Source organism: Podarcis cretensis, assembly GCF_951804945.1.
Source record: "Podarcis cretensis genome assembly, chromosome: 2".
Classification (NCBI taxonomy): Eukaryota; Metazoa; Chordata; class Lepidosauria; order Squamata; family Lacertidae; genus Podarcis; species Podarcis cretensis.
The window spans coordinates 59415896-59441783 of record NC_137171.1 but is presented as its reverse complement, the minus strand read 5'-3'; the positions used below and the strand labels follow the sequence as shown (position 1 = coordinate 59441783).

Sequence of the window (25888 nt, the reverse complement as noted above, 5' to 3'; positions counted from 1 at the left end):
GGGGAATTGGTTTGAGAAAGGGGGGGTGATACTGTGAAAAAGCACCCCTTTGTGCCAAGCCAGCTTTGGGTCACGAGGAGGTTTTCCTATGGCTAATACACACCGTTGGGGTTTCCTTTGGCTTATAAAACATTGTTTATAAAACTGTCTATCTCCATAGGGGTGAAGGAAAAAGCCACTACAGGCTTCTCTTACAGGAAATCAAAGGTTTAGGAATTTGGACTAGTTTTCTAAACCACCAGCTCCCCGAAGAGCAACGGTTTCTGAGCTTGTAAACCGCCCCTCTCTGCGGAGCTTTTTAACATTTTAATTTAATGCCTACATACCCTTGCAAAAACACAACTTAAGAATGACAGACACTCGGCAGAACGATCAGCAACATGTTTGTGGATGGTAGTAAATTAGCATGCGATTGCTGGCCATCATTCTCCGGTGTCAAGTCCAATTATGCTGGTGGAAGGAAGTTGTCAGATTGGAGTTTGTGAAACTCCTGCAGGGGAATGGAATGAAAACGACTGTGATTGGTAGGCGGATAAATTCCACAATTTCAAATCCCAGGCAGTTAATTGCAATCCTTTCCCTTTTCCAAAGAGAGAAACAAACAAAACAGTACTTTTGTATGCAAGCATTCTTGACTCCACTTGAGACCTTAAGCTTTACCTGGCATTTTATCATCATCATCATCATCATCATCATCATCATCACCACCTTCTAAACCACCGCTTCAAGGCTATTTACACATAAAATAACTAAAATCAGTTAAAAACATAAAAAACAACAAATGCACTTAAAACAAGATTAAAACCCTAACAAGTGGGCACTCACAGGAAAGACCCAATTCATCCAGGGAAAGCTTGTCAGAACCAAAACGTCTTCAGTTGCTTCCAGAAAATGCAGACAGCGGGTGCCTGTCGTATCTCAAGAGCAATGCTGTTCCACAGAACGGGGGCCATCACATTGAAAGCCGTGCTCCGAGTTACTGCAGAGCAGGCTTCTGAGATATTTGGAACGTGCAGGAGAAACTGTCCCAATGACTGCAGCGATCTACAGACTATATAAGGGATAATGCGGTCTCTCAAGTAACCTGGTCTCAAGGTCTCCTACCAACACCAACGCCCAGTAGCAAACTGGCAGCCAGGCCAAATCCCACAAGCAAGGTGTTATATGCTGGAGGTAATTTGCCAGTCTTCTTTCAAGGGCATGAAATGATAATTAGGGCAAGAGTACCTTTGAGCGTGTGCAAAGGGTCTTTCTGTCACAACCACTAGCACATCTGGGACTAGTTGCTACAGCAGACAATATGATCTTTGCAGGATGGTTACTTTTCTCAGAATATTTAGTTTGGACATACTTGTCGGTACAGCAGGCAAGATAATCCACTCATTACCAGAAAGACAAAATCTGGGAACAATTCTGTTTGCATCATCAGTGTGTTAAAAAATAACATTATTGTCCAAGCAGCTTTCCTAACCTGGGTGATGACTGAGAATAGCGCCGGCACAGTGTCAGGACTCAAGGCATGTTTTGTAAATATTATTGGAGTTTATTTTTGTATGGTCATTGGTGTTTTTACAATGACTTCGTTTTTGTATTTGCTACTGTATCTAGTACTGTAAAATTACTGTTTGCTTTTAAAAAAAAAGAGTAGAAAGTTTAACACCTTGAGCAATATACAGTAAAGTCATCTGTTCAGAGCATTTTTTAAAAAAAAAAATTTTACAAAAATGAAATTTGTTTTGTCAGGTGTAATGGAGAGATGAAATGCTAAAAATTACCTTCCATTCAATCAGCAAGCATTCACTCCTCCCCCAACCTTCATAACTGGTTTTTTTAAAAAATAATAATATTATTTTTCTTTTCTCTCATTACAAATATACTTATAACATACAACTTACATAACATCTCTCCCTCCCCCCTTTTGGACTTCCCTCAACTTCCTTTTCTGATTTATTAACCTCATTAGTATATAGTATATAGTATATATATAGCATATAGTTAATTGTAAACAGAATTTTTTTTAAAAAAATGCCTGTGTTTATATTGTTTTCTAACAAACAAACAAATTGTTCTACCCCTGCTGGTTCAATGAGCTTTCCATCCGTAGAGGGACCCCACTGGATACAAGAATGAATGCTGGGATTCTCAGGGTGCTGGATTTTGCACCCAGCGCCAAAGTCCTCTGACACACAGTCCGATCAGCCTTGCCCACAGAAATCTCTTTGAATTTTATGTGTTAGAGGCACAGATAAGGCACTAAAAGCCCTGCCTCTCAACATAGCACTGCAGCTTTCCATGTGATGTATGGCAGTGTTGCGACTCAGTGCAGTTGAAAGCCTGTGGGCCCGATTTTAAGAGACCGCTGAGGTATCGTTCGCCATTTGAAAGCAACTGTCTCAGGCTTGATTTGTAACCTTACCCTTTCCCCCTTTTGTTTCTAGTTTCTAGATTGTTGACCCAGACCCACGTAAAAGAAAATGTCCAGCAGGGGTGGGAAGAAAAAGTCGACGAAGACCTCTCGCTCGGCGAAAGCCGGGGTCATATTCCCCGTCGGACGAATGCTCCGTTATATTAAGAAAGGTCATCCGAAGTACAGGATTGGGGTCGGTGCTCCAGTGTATATGGCAGCTGTACTTGAATACCTGACTGGTAAGTTTTGCCTTGACAGGAGCCAAGGCAGTTCAGTGGAATCAGTTGCAAACGCGAGAGAGCATTTGTGGAATATAAAAGCAGCAGGGTGAGGCACGTTGCATCTGCAGCAACATTAACCTCGTAATGAATGTAAATCCAAAAGACTGATCTTGCATCTCAGTTCAGATTTCTGTGTCTTGGAAGCATTGCACTATAACTTTCGCAGCTGTAAACCCTGTGTTGCATTTATTATGGGTTCCTGGTAAGATTGGTTGGCTTTTGGTTGGGCCTTCCGTGATGCTAAATTGGATGCAGATAGTAAGGAGGGCAAATGGTAGCCATTTGGAAGGCGTGTTGGCGTCATGTCAGAAGAGGCGAAAGGCCTGCAGGCTCCAGAGTCTCCTTGTTCCTCTGGCATGCCCCAGGAATGGGGTGCAAGCGAAAACAGCCTGGAGCTGACATGGGTATTTCATTTGCATTGTAATCGACAAGAGAGGAACTTTTTAAAAACGGCAGCCGTATGAACCTGGTATAACCCCCCCCCCCCATTTTTAACTGTTCTGTAAAATGCACAAAATAATGCACATTAGACAAGAGTTTCAAAAAGCATGGGGGAAATGCAGAGAATACTTCACAAAACAGTGACCTAAAATACATACCTGGACTTGTTTCGATTAATGTCTGCAGGAGACTTTGTGGATATTTAAGTTATAATTAGAAAAATCTTAATAATTATTCATAAAGGAAACAGTTTATAAGAAGTAAATAAGGAGGCCAGATACAGGATAAAGGAAGTCTTTTATTTGGTTGTTTGAATTGTTGTATGTTATGCTCATTGTATGTTATGTTCATGTTTATTGAGGATGGATTTCTGTATTGGGGGGGTGGGGGGTTATGTTATGTTGTAAATAAAATTTCCAATAAAAATTAATAATAATAATAATAAATGTGCTTTGCCACTAGCAAGCTTCATTAGCTTGAAGCCATTCACTAGAGCAGAGCTAGGGAACCTTCAGCCAAAGGACCTCATTCCCTTTATTAATAACGGTTTAAAACAACCTACAACCACAACGATAAGATACCACATGCTAGTGGTAGCTAGGACCAGAGGCAAAAAGTGAACAAAGCAACAAATGTGATTTTCCCCACTTTGTGCGGTAGGCTAGTGTCTGTTCACAGCCCTCTCTGTCCTCTGCCCAGGCTAGCAGGAAGTGTTACCAGAATTGAAGGACTTATTTTAGCCAGGCAAAAACACTCAAGTAGGATATGCAGAAGGGATGATAAGGGGAGAGGGGATGCATCTGGGGGTGAGTCTCGGGGCCAGAAAGAGGGACATGGAGGGCAGGGTTTGGCTCCCAGGCCTGAGGTTCCTCATCCCTGTACGTCTCTGTTGTGGCACCCTCACTGTAGAATTCCCTCCCACTGGAGACCTGGATAGCCACCAGCCTGATGGGCTTCAGCCACCAAGCAAAAACATCTCTCTCCTCCTGTGCCTTTGGAGGAAATTAGTTAATGCTTTCTGGGGGGGGGGGGTTGTGTGTGTTTGGGGGGGTGTTTCCTGTGCTACTGCATTTTATTAATGATTGGTTTAAATATTTTATTGTATTGTTTTATATTGGAAACCGCCCTGAGGTCTTGATATGTGCAAGGAAGGGCAGTCTAGAAATTTTGTAAATAAGCAAATAAATAATTGGGCAATGGGTTGTTTTACTGCTGAGCCGTCAGTCAAAACAGCTGCAGGAGCAGCTTTTTTGAAATGGGGCCAATAATGCAATTAGAACATGATGCTTTCATTCTCCATATACTAGAGGAGGGCCTCCTTTTGCCGGGGCTGCTATACATGGTGTACATGGTGTGTATTGAACAAAGAGAGGTCTAAGAATCTGTTGGAACGTTAGAGCCACCACGTGAAGACTTCTCTGGTCATGCACCCAGTGGAGGCGCACCGATAATTGACAAGCAGTTTTCAGATGTTAGACCCACTCTGTGAAGTGCTTCCATGCAGAACTGAGAATCTTTAAGAATTACAATTAGCCCTAAGGTGCGGTATTAATAGAGGGGGGAAGCAATAGCTTTAAGGACTCGGTGTTATGTACAAGCAGTGGCACCATTGTAAAAAGAGGGTGGTAGAGAACAGGCTAAAGAGATGGCAGTGATTTCAGCAAGATGACGTATCCAGAGATGAAACGTTAGACCTAAGTTCTCAGGGTGGGGAGGGATTCGGTAAGAGATTAAATTTGATGGTCTTTCATCTTTGTGGCTTATTGGAGCAATTTAAGTAAGTTTAAGGATATAATAAAAATGCCCTAAACTATATTAAAAAAATAGTGTTCCAGAGCAAGCTGACTGACTTTACATGCACAATCTTAGAATCATAGATTTGTCCCTATTACATTTGTCCCAACTGAATTCATTTTGTTAGTTTGGGCCCAGTTCTCCAATCTGTTAAAAGCATATTTAATCCTGATTCTGTCGTCTGCAGCATTAGCCCTCCCAGTTTGGTGCTGTCTGCAAATTCCCTCAGTTCATCCATCGAAGTCGTTTATAAATTTTAGAAATCCACCTGTGTAGCCTCCCTTCCCAGTACTTAGGCAATTCACTACTTTAAGGAAGTTACTTGTGAGAGGAGTAATGGATTTCTTGAACGTTTAAACAGGTTGCTAAGCTTGTCTGTATTGACCTGTATTTGTCCATCTAGCTCAGTATCATCTACTCTTCTATTATTGTAATCGCTATGTAACTCAGATGATATACATATATATTTAGATTCTAAACTTCATGCCTTTTATAAAATAGCCTGCACTGAGTGTTTTTTAATATATAAAACCCCCCAAGCTAAACTAGCAACTGAGATGTATTACAAGTAATGTTAATGAGCAGGACATGGTACCAATTTTAGAGAGAGAGAGATTTGCACACTTTTGTGAGCTGAAGAACCTTGAGCGAGGGTAGAATACAATAGAGCATGAAGACTTTTTTGTGGAGGGTGGGAACCCTGGGAATTTGTAAACATGGCTTACAATCCCAGCTAGATTATCCTCAAGGAAGATATTATAAAGAAAGCTGAAAAGAAAATGATTCTCTGCCTTTAATTACTTCCATTCCAAGGAACTGAGATTATTGTGGGTTTTAAAAATGATTATTTTTTTTTTTACTATTTATGTTTTCTGTCTAACACTTCCCAGCCCCCCCTAAAAAGCAAAACTCAGAAAAGGACATTTGCATTTGTCTGTTTCCCCTGGTGGCTGCATTCATTTAAAATGCATTATATAAAAAGTTAATATGCTTATTCCAAACCAGAATGAGATATTTTGCCCATCTCTCCTTTATTTAAAAGACGATGCCAATCCAAGCTCCATTAAAGTGACTGTGAGGATTAGGTTGCCAAAGTTATTGCCCACGACCTTATAAAAAGGTTATTGTCTGCAATCCTCCAATTTTCTGTCTTACAGCTCCCACTTTCATCACGCACCATGTATGGTTTTGGCTTCATGGCCTTTCCTTTTTCTTCCTTTTGTGTGGTCTGAGCCTAGATTTCTATTGTATGTTGTGAGTTGTGCTGACTGCTGAAAAAGTAAGGAATTGTTGGCATCGCTGAAGGTCATACAGTATCCCATGGGACTTTTCTGAACTGACCCTCACTTTTTGCCTGATAGGGAGCAGCTACAGAACATGAGATTGTGGCAGAGTTGAGAGAACAGGTAGAGAGGACAGAGTGATCCGTAGTGGAAGGTGAAATGGCAATAAGATCACTGCCAGATTCAAGGAAAATTTAATATCAGAAGCCAAAGGGCGACATTCAACCAAGTTGTTGTATGTGCAGAACAAGGTTCGCTAGTGCAGTGGGACTCCCCCCCCCCAACGCTTTCCTTTCCCTGTGTATCCTGCATGTATGCTAAAACTGCTTTGGAGGAGAGAGGGGGAAACTCTTGCTGCACAAGCTCACCTTGTTCCATGTGCGATTACCCCATTGAATTCCACTTAGGGTATTCACATTTACATTTTGACTCAAGGCTCTGAGATTGCTAGCCTACTTTGTTCGTTGCTCATAATCACCCGTTTTTCATCCTTGACCTGAAAGAGAAGTTCCAAATTTCAGAGGAGTTATGATATATTCATTAAAAAGAAGCATAGGTTCCTGTGGTGCCTTAAAAGTCTTAATTGCTTCTTTGTGGCATACACTTCTTTCATCCTGTCCACACTTCAATCTGTGTCTCACACAGACATATTTTGCTGTGTGGTTTCATAGCTGTAACCCATATCACTGGCCATTATAATATAATTTCCCCTTCTTGCTAGCCCTTGAGAAGTTCAAAAGGTGACAGCAGGTGAGAGGGCCTTTTCTGTGGTGGCTCCTCACCTCTGAAACTTCCTCCCCTGGAAGATCCATGTCACTCTTTCACTGCTTGCACTTAGGAGGACAGTTAAAATATCTGTTTTTAATCAGGCTTTGAGCCCTACTATGAATGTGAGTGTTTTCTATTGCTTGTTTATAAGTTTGTACCGTTGAACTGCTTTTTATAAATGCTGCTCTGATCTCCTTAGGGAGAGAGGGTTGGATATAAGTTATTTTAAATAAATAATTAGATACATTTTCCTAACCAGAGGGGGAAAACACCCTGCAGGCACTTAGCAGAGTCTCATGTCTTGCAGCTACACCAGAGGCTGTACTCAGTAAGAACTAAATAAGACCCAGTGTTTTTGTCTTAATAGCTTCCTAACCACAGAGACTGCAAGGATCTCTTAGGACTTCCACAAATCTTTTGTACTAAACATCTGGAGCAGTTTTCCATGTTGTTTGGTATTAAAACAGGCATAGAAAAATAAGGCATTGTGTCATCTAATAAACAGTTTTCTCCTATCTTCACTTTTCATCTGACATCTCCAGAGAGGATCCTTTTATTACTTTTCAGTCATGTAATGTAAGTCTTTTGTCAGCTCTTTTTAGGCTGAACAAGTCACCATTTTCCCAAGCACATTTCAAAAACATCATTTTCTGGCATTTAGTTATAAGACATAATATTGAAGATAACCCTGAAACTAGCACTAACAAACTCAAATGTGGGGACTGGTTGAGGCTGGGACAACTTGTGCTGTTTAAACCCAGTTGAAGCAAGGTCTGGATTATCAAGTCAAGTACAGCCAACCATAGTTTAACACTTGTAGGGTATTCTGTGGTAATATTGTGAATTTTTGAACTTGTCCGTGGAGTAATACCTGCAGGAAAGGTCCAAACCCAGTGCCCCACCAACTGTGGGAACATGGGTGACGGTCTTCTCAGTGGTGGCACCACTCAGACTCTGGAATTCTTAGCACATTTGTTATTGGCCTTGTAATAAATTGCAAAGACCTTCCTGTTCCAGAGGCTTTTGGCCTGCTAGGTTAGTTATTTATTTTCTTGCGCTGCAGTGTTTTATTATCTTGTGGTTCTGAATTTGGTTTATGCTGACTGCAGTTTTGAATCTTCTTTTTCTGTTTAATTAGATTTGTTTAATCTGAATGCACTACATTTTCTATCTTTTTTTCAGTCTGCCTAGTTTATCTATCTGTTTATCGATCTGTCTGCCTGTCTATCCATCTATCTTAATTCAGAAAAAGAACTAGAAAGCTTATGGGCATAATTTAAATAGTAGACAGAAATGAAGCTTGTGGGAATTTCTGTCAATAGACTGCTCTACATAAAAAAATAATTCCACAGCAAATTAGGAAAGAGTGAAGTTTATAAAACAGCAGGTGATATACAATAACACCCCACTCCTAAAAAAAGGTGCTGTGATTTACATTGTTCCACAGTTAGAAAAAGTCAGGTAGGGCGAAAACTTGAAATGTCTGCTTTCTCCATTAACATTTTTCCACCACTGTATTTTATTGCCAATCCATTCATTTTGTAAAATTTAAAACATGCACTTTTTTTTTTTTTTTTTTAGAGTTCCAGACCATAACTCTCTCTTGGGTGTTCTGGTGACTTTTATGCTTTGTTCTTGTGCTTTATGACATCACCAGATTCCCTGAGTGGAGTTTCAGATACTCCAGCAAGTCATTTGCTTGCTATTTAATCATGATTCATTTTCTGTGTGGAAACCTGTCCCAAGCCATTGAGTGCCTGAAAAATAAGAACGTATCCAGTTAGTGCAGTTAACCAGTTATCCCAAGTGCTTGCCATGTTTTCTGTCAGAATTCATTATGTGGAAGTGCCATTCCACTCTTCTTTCTTTTCAGAAGGAAGGTAATAATTTAAAGGCAAACGACAATCGTGTTTGTTTCTTAAAATATATATACTTTAGTGCACACTGCTTTTTTTAAAAGGACAGCGGCTGTAGCCACAGTGATCTGCCATAAAAATAATTTGATTCATAGAATGTGATTTCAAAGTTCGGAGTGTTATTTATAGACTGCATGGTAAGGAAAGGAAGCAAAAAGTTTCTTAAACAATGAAGAATCCATTACAGTGACAGCATTCTTTGGAACATTTGACATATTTCCTGCATATCATTACACACTGATTTGTGTGTATGTGTAGCCTACCCTAAATAGAAAAATCAGGTTGAGCAAGACTGAAAAACAACAACAAAAAAAGATATAGAGAGAGATCAATACATTTAGACTGAGTGGTACAATACTGTAGTTTATCTTTAACCTTATCCCTGGAAATAGAAATTCAGTGAAAGAGAAAGACCTTGTGATTAAGGCTGAAATTCTGCTCAATACCTGCGAGCAAGTCCCATTAAGTTCAGCAGGGCTTACCTCAGAGTCGACATGTATAAATTTGCACTGTAAATTATTCTGCTTTAAAAACAGAATTTACTCCTTTGCTAACAACACAGGTTTTTAAGACTGTGACATAAATATGGACCTAATATGGGCAAAAGTCCCCCTCCCTCTTGATGTAAATAAGAAATGTGTTGGGGTTTGCTTGCTTGCTTGTTTGTTTTTACAATCAAACAGTTTATAAATTTTATGAAATAAATCAAGGAGCTGTGGTTGGGATGCAGATAGCCTCTCAACTACTACTTCTGTGAAATCAAAGAGCCTTGGATGGTCAAGGGTCACATTTCAGCATCTCCAGGTAGGCATGGGAAGGTCCTTTGCCTGAAACCAGTCAGCGGCAACAGTACTGAGCCAGGTGGCCCAATGGCCTAAGTCACTTCCTGTGCTCTTATCCTAGTCTTGGCTAGTGTTAGCGATGCCAGCAAAGAACCACTTTTGTATCAGTTGTTGTTGTTGTTTAGTCATTTAGTCGTGTCCGACTCTTCGTGACCCCATGGACCAGAGCACGCCCGGCACTCCCATCTTCCACTGCCTCCTGCAGTTTGGTCAAACTCATGTTAGTAGCTTCTAGAACACTGTCCAACCATCTCGTCCTCTGTCGTCCCCTTCTCCTTGTGCCCTCCATCTTTCCCAACATCAGGGTCTTTTCCAGGGAGTCTTCTCTTCTCATGAGGTGGCCAAAGTATTGGAGCCTCAGCTTCAGGATCTGTCCTTCCAGTGAGCACTCAGGGCTGATTTCCTTAAGAATGGATAGGTTTGATCTTCTTGCAGTCCATGGGACTCTCAAGAGTCTCCTCCAGCAGCATAATTCAAAAGCATCAATTCAGCCTTCTTCATGGTCCAGCATCAGTTGTAGCACTTGGAAATTTGGAATTGATAGCCTTCCTGTAGAATTGTTGACGAATTCAGTGGCGTAAATGTTTGAGATAGAGATTAACTGCCCCCAGAGTGCATAGCAAATGATGTGACACTTTTTGTTCGGTATCAGAACCGATTTGGCCTCCACAGATTAAAATACGCGTCTCTTAGAGTTGGCATTAGGTTGGGGGACGGTGTGTGCCGTACATAAATGTTGTCTTCACGTGTTAATTTGCACAAGATACAGTGGTACCTTGGGTTAAGTACTTAATTCGTTCCGGAGGTCCGTTCTTAACCTGAAACTCTCCTTAACCTGAAGCACCACTTTAGCTAATGTGGCCTCCCGCTACTGCCGCGCCGCCGGAGCACGATTTCTGTTCTCATCCTGAAGCAAAGTTCTTAACCCGAGGTACTGTTTCTGGGTTAGCGGAGTCTGTAACCTGAAGCGTATGTAACCTGAAGCGTATGTAACCCGAAGTACCACTGTACATTTTAATAAGCAAACTCCCTGCAAACTTTTTCAGCTGGTCCAGCACAAAGAAAGGAGAGCCATCTGCAACATTGCATTATTAAATACCAGGTTATCCTTTTAGTTTGTCTCTCTTTGTATTCATATGCAAGAGATGGTTGGTTGGGTGGGTGGCATGGTGGGCATCCAGTTTGTGTAAATGCAGGTTTATAACAAATGTCCCTAAAAATCAGAGCATAATCCAAGGCGCTGGATTTGTCCTGAGTTGTAAACCAGTCGAGCCAAACCATACACGTTGCATTAGCACAAGCAACATCTGGCAGTGCTTAGACTAATCATGTTTAAATGCATTTAAAAGTAGGGGGAGAAGCATGTGTAAACTGTTAAGAGTAACAGTGAAGTGTAAACTGGTAGGCAAAGGAAACACCATTTTATATATACACACACATATGCAGAGAGCAAGTGAACACAGGATGCTCGGTATGAAAATATCAAGATGGCTTGGGCTTCCTGTTATCAGGCACCAAAAGCAGACTGCACTTCCATTTGAATTCAGTTTCTGCTCAGCTCTTGTAGATTGTGTTCTTTAGATTACTTATGGAGGCCACGGTCCTAAGCTAACCTGTTAAGAGAGAAAGCCCCATTGAATGCAGTGTATGATTTACTTCAGAGCAAACATGGCTATAGCATTGGAGTGATTCACTTGGCGCTCCAAACATCTGATAGGAGCACAGCTTGAGATTTCTATCAAAAAAGTGGGGTGGTTTGCGGATTGAGTATGAATGATGAGGAAGAACAGTGCTGACTTTGAGACACACACACCCCGCCCCCCAAAAAGGTCTAGTTGTTAAACAGCTTTGATAGTTCCATGTAAATTACATTGCATTAATACAGAACCTTCAGTTATTTGACGTAGTTGGGCAGTTAACTGGATAAACAGGTTTACCAGCATATGAATATCCTGAAACTGAACTGAACTTCTTCAAATATCTGTAACTGTAAGACCAAGGCTGGTATTTATTTGTTTTTATGAGGAGTGTGCATAGGGAAAAGAAATGTTAAGTGGTCCTCTTTCAAGGATATTAAGGAAGATTGTAAGGAATGTACAAGAAAATGAACGTAGGGAAGTCTTAACTATTATAGTTGATTGAGTCTGATTGGGTTAAGATTTTTCAGAATAATAGAATGTTCTGGATTCAGTAAATCATTGATGGAACAATGTGTGATTGTTTTTCAAAATAAAATAAAATAGATGAAATCCTTCTTCTGGAGTCAGAATGGCATTGCCTGGGATTTCTAAATGGGATTATACCAATGTCCCTCCTTTGGTTTCCAGAGATGCTTCTCAGATTTCTTTTGGATCAAGGTTTCAGTTTCACACATTTTTCAGAAACCCCTTTTCTCATGTTGAAAGTTTTTTTGTTGTTGTTGAAAATGCTGGCTGTTGCTCAACATATCATCTGTTAGCTGTTAGCAACTAAATTCTGAGCGTTATGACTTCATTTCACTGAAGTGGAGAAAGGCAAAAGGTTTTGAAATAGGAGAAATGGTTTTCCTCAAGACATGAAATCTTTACCCCAAAAGAGGAAATAAAATTAAGCTAATCAGCATTTGGACGAAGTTAGAGTTCAGAGCTGTCAGGTATATTCACATTTGCATAGCAAAAATCCAGGTCTTGAACACCTGACAACTACATGGACTTTTTCCCTTGTCCAAAATGCTGGGCATGGGGAAGCTATCAAGCAAATTTGGAATCTTACGTCTTCTTTTTACACACAACAGATTGGACTTGAAATGATTTCTATGTGTGTGCATGAGAGGGATATGACATTTGCTCCAAATCAGTTTTGATGATATTAAAACCTGTGTAATAGTTCCTCAAGGGTCACGGGTGGTGCTGTGGGTTAAACCACAGAGCCTAGGACTTGCCGATCAGAAGGTCAGCAGTTCGAATCCCCGCGACGGGGTGAGCTCCCGTTGTTTGGTCCCAGCTTCTGCCAACCTAGCAGTTCGAAAGCACGTCAAAGTGCAAGTAGATAAATAGGTACCACTCCGGCGGGAAGGTAAACGGCGTTTCCGTGTGCTGCTCTGGTTCACCAGAAGCTGCTGAGTCATGCTGGCCACATGACCCGGAAGCTGTCTGCGGACAAACGCCAGCTCCCTCGGCCAATAAAGCGAGATGAGTGCCGCAACCCCAGAGTCGGTCATGACTGGACCTAATGGTCAGCGGTCCCTTTACCTTTAATAGTTCCTCAAGAATTTTCACATTGGACGCTTAATAGTTTTAAGTGTTTTCTGTGAAGCTGATCAGTTATGTTCATATCTATGCTAGGTAAAAATGGTTTAAAGCAGGAGAGGCCAATTTTCAGCAGCTTCAGTCTTCATGGCCAATGAATAGAGACAGGGGAGGTCTAACAGCATCTAGAGGGGAACCACATTGGCTCTTCTGTTTTAAAGCATTCGTAAAGAGGCCCTGCTACATTGTGTTTATTTGCTTCCCCCCTCCCCCCAAAAAAGGTTTGTTTGTTTGCTTGTTTATTGTTGTGGATGAGGGATCTCACTGGAAATCCTTTGTGCACATTAAAAATTCCGCCGTGAATGCTGCAGTTCAACTTTTGTTTAATTACAGAAAAAGGGCATTTATTGGGCAAGACTTTTAAAAATCAGAACGCCAGGCGGAACTCCTCAAGCTAGCTGTGAAAGTGCTACTCAAGGACCCTTAAAATGGAGCGTGTGCGTGACCACACAATCCTGTGCACACCTACTGAGACATAAGCCCCATTGAGCTCAATGAGTGTTGCTCCAAGATAAATGCAGAACAGCAGCCTGAGTGCGCGGAACATAATGCTTCTCCCTCTGTGCTCCTCATTTTACTTCTTTCTGTTCTTCACAAGCTTCTACCCTTCCTCTTAAACCACACTTTCTTCCCGAGTCTGAAAAGGAAGTGGGGTGCGTAGACTTCCCTGAAGGGCCATTAGGAAACAGTGCTTTCAAAATTGCTTCCTGCACATGGAGAAAAACTTCATGCTTTTCAAAAACAGGTGTCCCCTGAAAGAGACAGATAAAGAACAAATAAAATGTTCCTTTCAGATATTGAAGAGCAACACTTAACACAGACTCTCTGGTTACGATATCACTTCTCTGTATACAGTGGTACCTCGGGTTAAGTACTTAATTTGTTCCAGAGGTCCATTCTTAACCTGAAACTGTTCTTAACCTGAAGCACCACTTTAGCTAATGGAGCCTCCTGCCACTGCTACCGCCGGAGCCCGATTTCTGTTCACATCCTGAAGCAAAGTTCTTAACCAGAGGTACTATTTCTGGGTTAGCGGAGTCTGTAACCTGAAATGTATGTAACCCGAGGCACCACTGTAGTTGTATCAGATGTCAAGAGTAAAAAAGGCAAATTTGTTACTAGCACATAATAAATACAGAGGGTTGTATTTGTCCCCACTTGGAGGAGATCCACTGAAATTGACATACAGTCATACCTTGGAAGTCAAACGGAATCCATTCCAGAAGTCCATTTGACTTCCAAAATGTTTCAGAAACCAAGGCACAGCTTCCAGTTGGCTACAGGAAGCTCCTGCAGCCAACGGAAGCCCCGGAAGACACGACAGACGTTTGGGTTCCAAAGAACGTTCCCAAACCAGAAACAATCATGTCCAAGTGTGCGTTTGGGAGCCAAAACATTCAACCTGCAAGGCATTCAACTTCCAAGGAACGACTGTACTTGACTAATTTGGGGTCATTGATTTCAATGAGTCTAGTCTGTGAGAGGAATTGCTAATAATAAAATATACTCTATATATGTTGCGGGGCCTGCTTGAAGCAGAGGGAAGATGAGGTCCTCATCGTTTTAGCTGTCCCAAATGTATGTTGTCAGGATTAGATCAATCTGCCTTCCCAAAGCTGGTGGAGTTGCTTTTCCATTTCTTTTCTGCAGCCTCTTGGTTCCCTCAGGGCCTCATTCTGTCTCATCAGTACTTCTTGCTGCACACTGTGGATTTGGCTTGCTGGCAAAGGATGCCATATTAACCAATATTCCATGCCTGAATATTCTATCTCTGAACTGTACACATAGTTTATTATATTATAGCTCTGTCCTCCAGAGGAGGGGAGCATGATGAATCCTGAGTGAGAACTTCTGAGTTTAGCTTCATCTTTTCTGTATATGAGAGGAATAGGATTGGATGCTCAGGATTAAGGTATTTACCCCTCCAGTCACCTTGCTGTGCTCAAGATGAACTTGGAGAGAAGCCTCCTTCCAAGGAAGAAATGTACTGTAATGTTGCTAGACGATTGGCGCCATGAGAGCTTTTCCTCTGGGGTTAACAGCTCCATGACTGGGGTATTAGATATTGAAACTCCACCCATTTGCTGTTGTCCCATTAAAAACTCAGGCCCTCAGCACCTGCTCTTGGGGTGTACATGGTCCATCCTCCCTCCATTTTCTGCTTGCAGCAATGCTGTAAGGCACAGTGGTACCTCGGGTTAAGTACTTAATTCGTTCCAGAGGTCCATACTTAACCTGAAACTGTTCTTAACCTGAAGCACCACTTTAGCTAATGGGGCCTCCTGCTGCTGCTGGAGCCCGATTTCTGTTCTCATCCTGAAGCAAAGTTCTTAACCTGAAGCACTATTTCTGGGTTAGCAGAGTCTGTAACCTGAAGCGTATGTAACCTGAGGTACCACTGTACATTAGGCTGAGCGACAGTGACTGGTCCAAGGTTTCCCCCACTGAAATCCTTACAGCAACACTGAATAATTATTATTCCTTTCCTCCCCAAGAGGGTGCTTGATGACTCACGGTTAAATGTTTGAACTGCCTCACTTGAAAAATATTGTGTTTGAGTTGGCGCAAGCCAATGAACTGAAAGATTGATTTGCTGCTAACCATTTGCATAGGCAAGTTGTCACTTGAAGCTACAGCCAGTGAATGATGGGCGTGCATCAATTCACAAACCAGTACACAGGACCTCCTCAGCACATGCTGACCTACCAGGGTACTCCCAAGCCCTAAGATCTGCCCTGCTGTTAATATGCTATCAAACATAAAGGATTGTATTTTCGTTCCTCCTTGACCTTGGAGACCACTTGGCTTACGGTAGCAGAGTCCTATTGGACGCAGGTGAGAAAAGGAGCAGAAGTGGGTTCCTTGGAGTATTACAGCATCTGTACCACTGCAGGTGTTTAGCTCCTATAATTCATGGCCTTAGGGCTGATTCATGTGTTACAATTCTAGGCAGGAGGTGATAATAGCAAAACAATTTCGCTGCCTTGTCTGGAATTATGACAAGTGACTTGACCCTGAATATTCAACGCGCAGGGATGCTGTGAGCATTAATAGCGCCTCACAGAAATGACATTCAATATTGAATTAACTTTTCAGGTTTTTAAATTAAAAGTTGGACTGTCATAAAAAAAATTTAGCCGCACATGTGTGGAATCGTGTTAAGTTATCAACCTAGAGAAACAAAATACTCTCTCAGTACCGCATCTTTTAGAAATATGACACTGAACAATTCTTAATATCATTGATAAAAATACATCTGTTGCTGTAGTCAAAGGTTTTCCAGTAAGTGTCATAACAGGCTTATCACAGGAATATTATAAAGGGCAGCTTACCTAGTATATGTACTGAAGCTAATCCTTTATATCATGCAAACTATAGTTTAATGGTTTTCTTTTTTTCACTAGACATTATTGCCCTCCCTACATATTCCCCAAAGTGGGTGCATGTTACACATGTAATCTGTTTTTATCTGTTAAAGAATAAATGATTAAATAACACTCATGCCACTTGATATTTTTTATGTATGAATGCATGGAAGACTCCTAATAATTAGGCAAAATGGACTACCCAAGATACATGAAAATATCCATAGTTGTTTCTGTATTTCAGTTAGGTTAAAAAACAATAGTACTTCTGGTTTGAACATTGTGCAAAAATTATCTGGACCAAAAGATGGATTAAAAAAAAAATACAACACACACCAGCTAAATACAGTTATGTATTAGGTCTTTCCTTAATTCCCAATAAATAATTTCTCTTATATTGGTTTGTTATCTTTTAGTTTGTTATCAGAATAAATAGGCTGTCATATAGGCTGGCAGATTCCACATGCATGTTTGTTAGGTGAGCGTTCGCATAATGAGTTGACAATTTTAATTGATTCCTACTGGGAAATTTCTAATGCATGCCTGACCATGAAATTTTGACCCCAAAATGATGACAAAACCCAAAATAACCCTCTGAAATCTTGCAAAGGCAAAGAAGAAATGCTGTCTTGATCCTGTTGTGAGACAGGTTTAGTTTTGTACATAAATTCCTATGGTCTTTTTTACAATCTACTATCAGGCAAATAATACTGTGGTTTGCGACCACGAGGTACTTGGAGAGTCAGGTGGCTGCATACCTTTTGTCAACTGCTAGAAAATCAACTATATGCTACTTTGTTCCCTTATTTACCAAACAAAGGCCAGGTGTTTTTCTTTTGTTTTGAATTGAGAAAGTATTCTCTTCCTTGACAGCGGAAATTCTTGAATTGGCTGGAAATGCCGCACGGGACAACAAGAAGGGTCGTGTCACACCTAGACATATCCTGTTGGCTGTAGCAAACGACGAAGAATTAAATCAGGTAAAAAGATTTCCCTTTTGAGTCTTTCCTTTCTCTTCTTTACCCAAAGTCATAATTCAGAATATAAGGAGTAGCTTGCGGTTGGCCCAGCTTTATTACATTAATGGGAAATGTATCAGCAACTCTTCAGGTTGAAATTGTCACATAATCTCCCTGCTCTTGAGCTTTTCATCTGTGCGTTTCCCTTGCCTTTGGTGGCGAGGTGCCTGGTTTCTCCCAGTTTCAAAGCCATTCAGCATTGCCTGTTTGTTCCGTTTCCATTTAAGCTGTTGAAAGGCGTCACCATAGCCAGTGGCGGTGTATTACCAAATATTCACCCAGAATTGTTGGCGAAGAAACGGGGTTCGAAAGGAAAACTGGAAGCAATCATCACTCCGCCACCGGCGAAAAAGGCAAAATCTCCATCACAGAAGAAAACCACAACAAAGAAAACGGGTGGCAAGAAAGGAGCAAGAAAGTCTAAGGTATGCTTCCATTTCTTCTACAGCCCAGTTCTACGTTTGTTTACCTGGAAGCAAACCTCATTGTGCTTCATGAGACAAAGTTAGTGCTTGTGTATAACATGGGGATTATTTCTAGCTGTCTGGATGACACTTGATCCGACCCAAGCTAGTCGCAGAAGCAGCCTGCCAGGTGAGGTGGAGTTGCTGTGCTAGCTTCCTGGCAGGAGGGTCCCTGTTGCTTGCTGGGTGGGAGGGAGAGGCGGTGGAGAGGTTGGCATTGTGCAAATGCACTGGTGGAGCCAACCCAGTGTGCCTACTGACCTATTTGCCCCATGCTGACCTCCCCTGCACCTCTTCTCTCCCTCTCTCTTTCCTGGTAAGCAGCAGCAACCCACCTGATAGAGTAGCGCTATCTCCCCTCCTGGCAAGCCACTTCCGCCTTATAAATGTTATGGACAACATGCTATAGAGAGCAGTGGGCCATATACCGCTTGGTCATTCTGTGGAGGTGAAGGTGAGCACATTATAGATTCTAGAACATTTAGCTTCCTAATGTACCCTTTCTAACAGGGATGGGGAACCTCTGGCTGCAGGCCGCATTTGGTCCACCAAGCTGTTTCCCCCAAGCCATGCCTACCTGCCCCACACCTGATGTCTTATGCGATATCAGGGGCAGGGCAGGTAGAGATGTGGCTGGATTGGTTTCTCATGCGGCCGATCGCTGCAGAAGTCTGGCTTGAACTCCCTTCGTCTCAGCTAATGGGTGAGGAGGTCAGCCCTGCTTGGTTCAGATATGCAAGCAAGTTTCCCACAGAGAACTTGCTGGTGCACCCAAACCCTGCAGAAAGCAGCATTGATCTTCACACACGTCAGCTGATGCACAGGGAGTTCAACCTGCTTGGTTGCTCTCTCCCTTCTCCCCTGCAACCCTACCGGCCAATGTTGACTGGTGAGCAGGACAATCCACTTGCCAGTCAGCCAACATCATTATGACATCAGGTGACTGAGAGGTAGGTAGTCCCACCGGCCTGCCAGAGTTGACCTACAGGGCAGCAGGATATAAAGATCTGGCCCAATGGGCACAAAAGGTTATCTGCTCCTGCTTTATACCATGATTACAAAAGCAGAGTTCTTCAACAGCTTTACATGGAAATGTAAGAAGTTGCCTTCTTGGGCCATCTAGCTTCACTGGCAGTGGCTCACCACTGTTTCAGATAGGAATCTTTTCCCAGCCCGGCCTGGGACTGAAACTGGGACCTTCTTCATGCAAAGGAAATTTATGCAAATAAAAATACCTTTTGTTGCTTATACCTTTGGGGAAGAAACACAACATGGATTTGCCTTTGACATCACACCTTTAGAGGAATCCAATCACGAGTATTCTTTTAGCTATACGAGAGGCACTCAGCTGAGATATGTCGGAGACAGATTCCCACTCACACTGCTAGATGGATGGTAAAACACATTCCATATAGTAAAGCGTATGGATTACCAACACAGTGATAAGTTTTATTTGTATCTAAAATTCGTGAATACATCTAGCATGTGTCTAGTCTAGCAGTGGGGCTTTGCAAACTTGTTCCCTCTGTGGAGTAGCTGCAATAGAGTAGTATGCATGCACTTCATGAGCATATGATTAGTTGTGCTGCGTTGGTCTGTTTAATTGTGGATTTTACTAACTGATTGCTTGGTTGATTTTGACTGAGAAGAAACAGGGAGAAGTCAGCAAATCAGCAAGTGCTGACAGCACAACAGAAGGCACCCCAACAGATGGCTTCACCGTCCTTTCCACAAAAAGTCTATTCCTTGGGCAGAAGGTAGGTTTGTGCAATATGTTCACAGTTTTTAATAGTACATAGCTAAATAGATATACAGGATTGCATCCAGTGCTTGTCCTGCTCAGAGCAGATCCACGGAAGCTAGTAAGCTGGCACACTTAGGCTTATCAATTTAATTGGGTTTACTCTGTGTAGAAGTTAGTTGGGTGCAACGCAACTTCCTTGCTTCTTCAATGGCTTGGTACACACCCAAGTTCCCCATTCTCCCCCACCTGCCGTGATTAACACATCTGGCAAACTATCCTCTTGGAAGCAATGGAATCTTTTATATATATTTTTGAAGATTGCACTCATTGTTTCTTCAGTACACATAGCACAAAGTGTTGGGGGTGAGGGAAAGAAAAGGGGGGTAAAGTCCAAAAAAGATTGCTGTCTAAATATAAACAACCAGGAGAAGGAGAAGGAGAAATGAAGGTAGCAATGGATGACCATGGGCAAATGCAGCTGCATGTAATTAAAAATGTAGTTATAGGTGTGAATGGGGATTCAGGGGTTAAGCCAAAGGCCTCACAGAAAATATGGGGTTTCAGTAGCAATATGAAACGGCAGGAAGAATTGGCAACACATAAAATTTCAGGGAGCCATGCTAGGGAGGCAGGAAGGGGAAATGGGTGGAAGGCTTCCCTGCTCCTTCCCAAAATCTGCTCTGGAGGATCAGGAAAACCCCCAGAAGAGTGTGTGAGGGGAAGGGAAGGGAGAGCTATCAGGCAAGATAGAAATCTATTCATCTTAGCACTACATTGAATCCCCTCCACGGTGCCCAGCAAGAAACCTCTGAGTGGTTGGTAGTAGTAGAGGGGAAGGAGCTGAGGACATGGAGGAAAGGTGTAATGGGAAAGAAAAGGAGAAATATATTGTGGACAGATGCTATAGAGAGCTGTAAAAGGGGCATCATGGAATCAGCAAAGTGAAGAATTCTGGTGGTGGAGTTTTGGATAGATGTGAAAAGACTGACTAGCGAAGGAGAGGGAGGAATAAATAAACAAAGCTATGTGCCTAGCCAAAAAGGTTAATTGTGATAACGACTGATGCTGACATCCCTGGATGCAGGTGGTCACCAGAGGAGCACACTTAACCTCCTAAGTTGAAGGCAACAGCATGTTCTGTGATTTAAAAAGCATCTGCACATGACAGCGTACTTGTTTTAGCGAACTTGTGCTGAAAATGAAATGGCTTTGCTATATAGTCATCTATGTCTGTAAGGCCCCAGTAAATTAAATTTTGGAGAAAAATGCCAGGTGGCATTGCACTAATTAATTCAGTAAATACGTTTGCGGGCTTTCATTCCAACATGCCTTACAATTTAGCTGGCATGCAATATGTGTTTTCCAAGCATAGTTGCCAGTTGATGATAATTTAGAGATTTTTGCAGGGTTGGAGGCATTTTCAGTGAGATCGCTTAACCCTTCTTCCATCTGCTGAGTCTCCTGCAAGCATCCTCCAAAGTATTCCACACACATTCTAGCTAAGTCCTAATACTGGAAATGCCCATCCAGAGGAGGAAAGAATTTTGGATAGTGATTGGAAGGAAAAATCAGTGGTGGGAGAAGCGTTAAGCATCTCCCCTTCCCAGACTCCTCCACAAAGGCCTGTCCCTCCTGCGTTAAAAGTTAAGAGACAAATGCAGAATTGGAAACTCTGCAATTGTCTTGTAATATCATGTAGATTCTTGTAATATTGCATGAACCAAAACACTCAGGAAAGGTTTCAGAAACACCCTTCAGAAACTTGATTGTATGTCTGTGTTACAGTGAGAAAATGCTTTAAAGTGGGGTGTTACATATTCAGTTACATAAATCACAAAATGATATGTTCCTTTTGCTGTCTTACCAGGGGCGCGCTTTCTTCTAGCTAATTATTATTTCATATTGAATAATAGTCCCTTTCCCTATTGAAGAAGTAGCTTGGAAGGCATGTTTATGTGTGCATCTAACCTCCAAAGTCATGTTTTTCATTTGGAAATGGAGAAGGTTTAGGGATTTACACTGAGAAATGCTAACATTTTGTATTTGTTGATATTTTGTATGTCTATTACCTGCGTGTTTTTTTGTTCTACTGAATAAAATATTATTTTAGTACTTTGTCAAGCTTCATCTGCCACACATTAAAAACTACCTTTAGTTCTGGTTACAACAGGCTGGTCTATGAATATATTAAGAAATTGAATCCCTTGGGAATTCTCACAAGTTAGCAACATGAAATATCTTTATTCAATGTCTGATTTTTGCTCTCTCTCTGCCAACACCAGTTGTGCCAATGCAAGGCTCAAACAGTAGAGTATGAGAAAACATAGAAATTATTATAAGTGCATGAAGTAATTCCCATAGATTCTGTTTAAAAACAGGCCTTGGCATAATCCATTCCAATTCAGAATAAACACATATCTTACATTCGAAAACTGCAGGAATAATTTTTGCACACACATCTCTGACTCCCAAGCCTGTATTCTGATTCTCCATCTGCACCGCTCCCTTCATTTCAGTTGACTCCTTACTTCCACTTTGAAGGCTGGGCTGCTCCCCACAGCATGTCAATGCTTTTTGGCACTTTGTATTTTGTTTGCATTTGAAAAACAGCTATTTTATTATTCTCACTTCGCATTGACAAAAAAATAAATTGGAATAAGTAGTAATACAAGAGGGGACTTTGACAGGTGGCTGGCCCTCCCCACCAGTCAATCATGTGACTCACAATGGCTTTGTGTCAAATTTGGCCCACAAGGCAGTTCCTGATATGGATCTGGTCCATGGAGCCAAAAGAGTTCCCCGCTCCAAAGAATGTAAGGTACAAATCATGTAGGGATTTTTTAAAGTACAAAATTGGGAGCCTATGCCACATAAACATTCCCATTTGAAGATTTAATCCTGGGAAGATTTTTTTTAAAAGGCTTCACCTGAAAGAATATTCTGAAAATACCATCAAGGCGGCACCAGGAAAGACTCTTGTAGGGAGGACATTCCATAACTGGGGGGTGCCACCACTGACAAGGCCCTCTCCCTAGCAGCCACCCACCTCACTTTACTTGGGGGCTTCCCTACCAAACTGACTCGTGTGAAAGCTCTTATACTTGGTCTCCTGCAGGAGACATTGTCTTATTTTGGTTACCCGTTTATAGAAAGTTTACTGCACACATTGCACACTGATTCCCAGGTAAGAGAGCACTGCAGCCTTAAGGTATATCCTTCTTGAAATTGCACACACATTCAAAACCATCCCTTCTTTTCCCTACCCACCATATGCAACAGTGAACCAAAATGTCCATTGGCTGCATGTCATTGTAAGCAGATCAGATACATGTCATGTAAAAGGATTGGTGGCAACTTCCTGTAGTTGCAGTAGCAGGTGGTGGGGTGGGATGCCACCACTCAGCAGACCTCAGGTTGGTTGCTGCTACTTATTTGGGGGCAGAGGGAGAGAGGCGAAACCAGGGTTGTGCAAACACACCAGCAGACAGAATCCGGCAGTCCTGCCAGGGGGTTTGCACCACACCAGCTTCACTGCTGCTTTACCCCTCTAACTCCTGGTAGGCAGTTGTGACATGACCAGTCAGAGTTGGAAGTAAGCACTAGTGCCCCAATATCCACTACTGCCTGGTAGGAAGCCAGCAGAGGTGCTAGGGACTGGACATCCCAGCCTCTTGCCAGCTCATCCCCATCAACCATTAAAGCTTGGCAAGTTAAAGCTCTGACCTGACACAAGTGCTTCCTTCCCATGCACAGAATCATGTCCGAGTCTTGAGTTTGAAGCATATTCCATTTTGTTTGTTTACCAGTTAACCTGCCATTTATTTCTGCACCTTTGTTTGCAGTGATGCTACCCCCACCTGTGTTGCAAATCTTACTTTTCTACAGCTTCTCTGTGATTTCCCAACTGTCCTGTCGTTATTTCCCACCTCATGCTTTTCTTTTCAGCTGAACCTTATTCACAGTGAAATCAGTAATTTAGCCGGCTTCGAAGTGGAGGCCATTATCAATCCCACCAATGCTGACATTGACCTTAAAGATGATCTAGGTAAATGGGGAATGGGCTGCCATAACTAACAGTCACATGGAAATTATGGAATGCTCACTCTACTCTCATGTAATAAATGCAAGATTTTGAAAGCCTCAAAATACATAAAAGGGTGGATTATTATATGTGACTATTACCTCATTAACTTATTGTTCCATAATAATCAAATGTGACTGTTGGTTCTTTTGGGGATGTTTCGTATATGGATTCTTTGAGAGCTGAAACGGTTAAATATCCGTCATCAAAATAAGTAGTTTCTCCATTCTGATTATTCTTTTCATTGAAGTAGGTAGGGATAGAAACTGATAGTGAGAGATAATGACCTAATATGCTCCCCTGCTTCCTTCCCTGTTTTTAATTCAATCAGCTTCTTGTTCAGTTATAAACAAAGATTATTTTAATCATACATTGTCGACGCTACCTGTATTTTTTAAAAAATGTTTTGCTCAAAAAGAAAGTTGTCTTGTCGTTCAAAGGACGTACATTTAATAATAATAATTTACGTGGTTTTGTGGAGTAGCTCAATCTTCCCTAACCTGGTGTAGGTGTTTTAAACTACAACTCCCAACAAGTAGAGACATGTAATCCAGAACATCTGCAGGGTACTATGTTGGGGAAGGGTGCAATAGCTTATATTCACCTTACTTGCTTTTAGGTCAGTATACAACACTTAATTGTTGCTTTTAAAAAACCCAGACAGTTAACAACACATAAATACTAATCCTTTTTAAAAAAAAAATAATAAAAGCCAATAAATACAGCACAGACTACATTTAAAAACAAGTTGATTTCAATGACCAGTAAAGGCCTGTATGAATAAATATATCTCCAGGAGGCACTAGAAACACTGCAGAGGTGGCACCTGCCTTATTTTGCTGTGTGCAGAGGAGGAGATTACTGTTTTTAATGATTCCACAAGTTTTTAATAGTTTCTTAATGAAACAGTGAATTTGATTTTGACAACCTGATGATTTTTCTCAATGCTAGTATGTGCATCAGTAGACAGAGGACACAAGAAAGTTTTACTTAGACCAGTCTTCACCTAAAATATTTTGTGGTTTTTCCTTATCTTTGAAATTTAAACAAATTATCAAAGTGAAAGTGATGAACAGATTATAAAATATTAAAGAATAAACTTTATCATAACTTCAAATAATGTGGTCTTAGGCTGTAAATTAAAACACACACACACACACACACACGTTTCTAATTTCAGACAAGTTTTACGACAGGCACCATCCAACCAAAGTTAAGCACTTTCATAACACAATCCTACATGTCTACTCGGAAATAATTCCCATTGAATTCAGTGGGGCTTATGCCCAGGTAAGTGTATATAGGATTGCAGCCTTAGTCCCATTGGGGGACTTTGGGAAAATTCAGCAACTCAGTATTTTCAAGAGACCCGCATAAGTCGACTGGATCATGGCTTACCCCCCAATATGTCTAGGTAGTTGTGTACAGAAAAATGCAAATAATCATCAAACTGGAGAAGCTAGTTGTTTTGTTGGGCTGGATTATCCAGGTATTGGATGTTGTTACCACATTCCGTAAGATTCCAGTTTCACAGGTTTCGGCAAAGTCAAGAAGGTTGTAGCTGCTGTTGACACATGCTGAAACGCTTGCCTTGTCCTTGTCCTGTCGGTCAGCTGCTAAAGTTGATGTATTTGATACTTCTCTGCTTCCTCCTTACATTCCCCCCTTTTCTTCACATACACCTGTACAAAGATTTTTGGGGTTTGGTTGTTATTGTTAATGGCACACATTTTGAAGCCCAAAGGTAGGATAACGAGGAAATGTAGATCCTGTTTTGGGTCTTTGACCAACATGGTTGATGCACATTTGTTTACCTGTTGTAGTTGCAAGTTGTTCAGGCTGACATTGCCACGATCGACAGTGATGCTGTCGTTCACCCGACAAACTCTGACTTCTACACCGGTGGTGAAGTAGGTAATGGAGAGTTCAGTGCCGCAGAGTTTGTATGTGTATGCATGAACCAATCAGCAGCAACAAGCTTGCCCCTGCCCTGCAGATCGGCATTCTTTTCTCACTTCCAGCAGTCCTGCCCTGTACCGAGTAAAGTCAGGGCCAAATTGGTAAAATAAAAGATGCCTGTCGAATCAAGACCTGGACCATCACTTCGCCTCACTGGCTTTGTTTTCCTGTGAAAAGCACATTGAGGTTAATATTATGGAAGAGGGAGTAAATAGGGTCTCACTAATAACAGAATTG

At 41.6% G+C, this 25888-nt stretch overlaps 1 protein-coding gene and 1 long non-coding RNA gene across 4 annotated transcripts in view; one reads left to right on the top strand and one right to left on the bottom strand.

Annotated features, from left to right (window-relative positions):
* The window catches only part of MACROH2A1 (macroH2A.1 histone), a 45760-nt gene that overhangs the window by 10616 nt on the left and 9256 nt on the right, over positions 1–25888 (top strand). For 2 of the 3 annotated variants that reach the window (XM_079968148.1, XM_079968149.1), the window contains exons 2-6: positions 2439–2646; positions 17258–17364; positions 17631–17828; positions 19517–19624; positions 23557–23656. In XM_079968148.1, coding sequence (XP_079824274.1) covers positions 2475–2646; positions 17258–17364; positions 17631–17828; positions 19517–19624; positions 23557–23656 — 685 coding nt within the window. In that variant the 5' untranslated portion in view covers positions 2439–2474. Of the gene's footprint in view, positions 1–2438; positions 2647–17257; positions 17365–17630; positions 17829–19516; positions 19625–23556; positions 23657–25515; positions 25607–25888 lie in introns of all 3 variants that reach the window. The other variant, XM_079968150.1, reaches the window with a different exon arrangement.
* LOC307211532 lies at positions 13326–19510 on the bottom strand. The gene is made up of 2 exons (XR_013836512.1): positions 18366–19510; positions 13326–13771 (listed from the first exon to the last, which is right to left on the bottom strand). It is a non-coding gene; the product is annotated as an uncharacterized lncRNA (long non-coding RNA).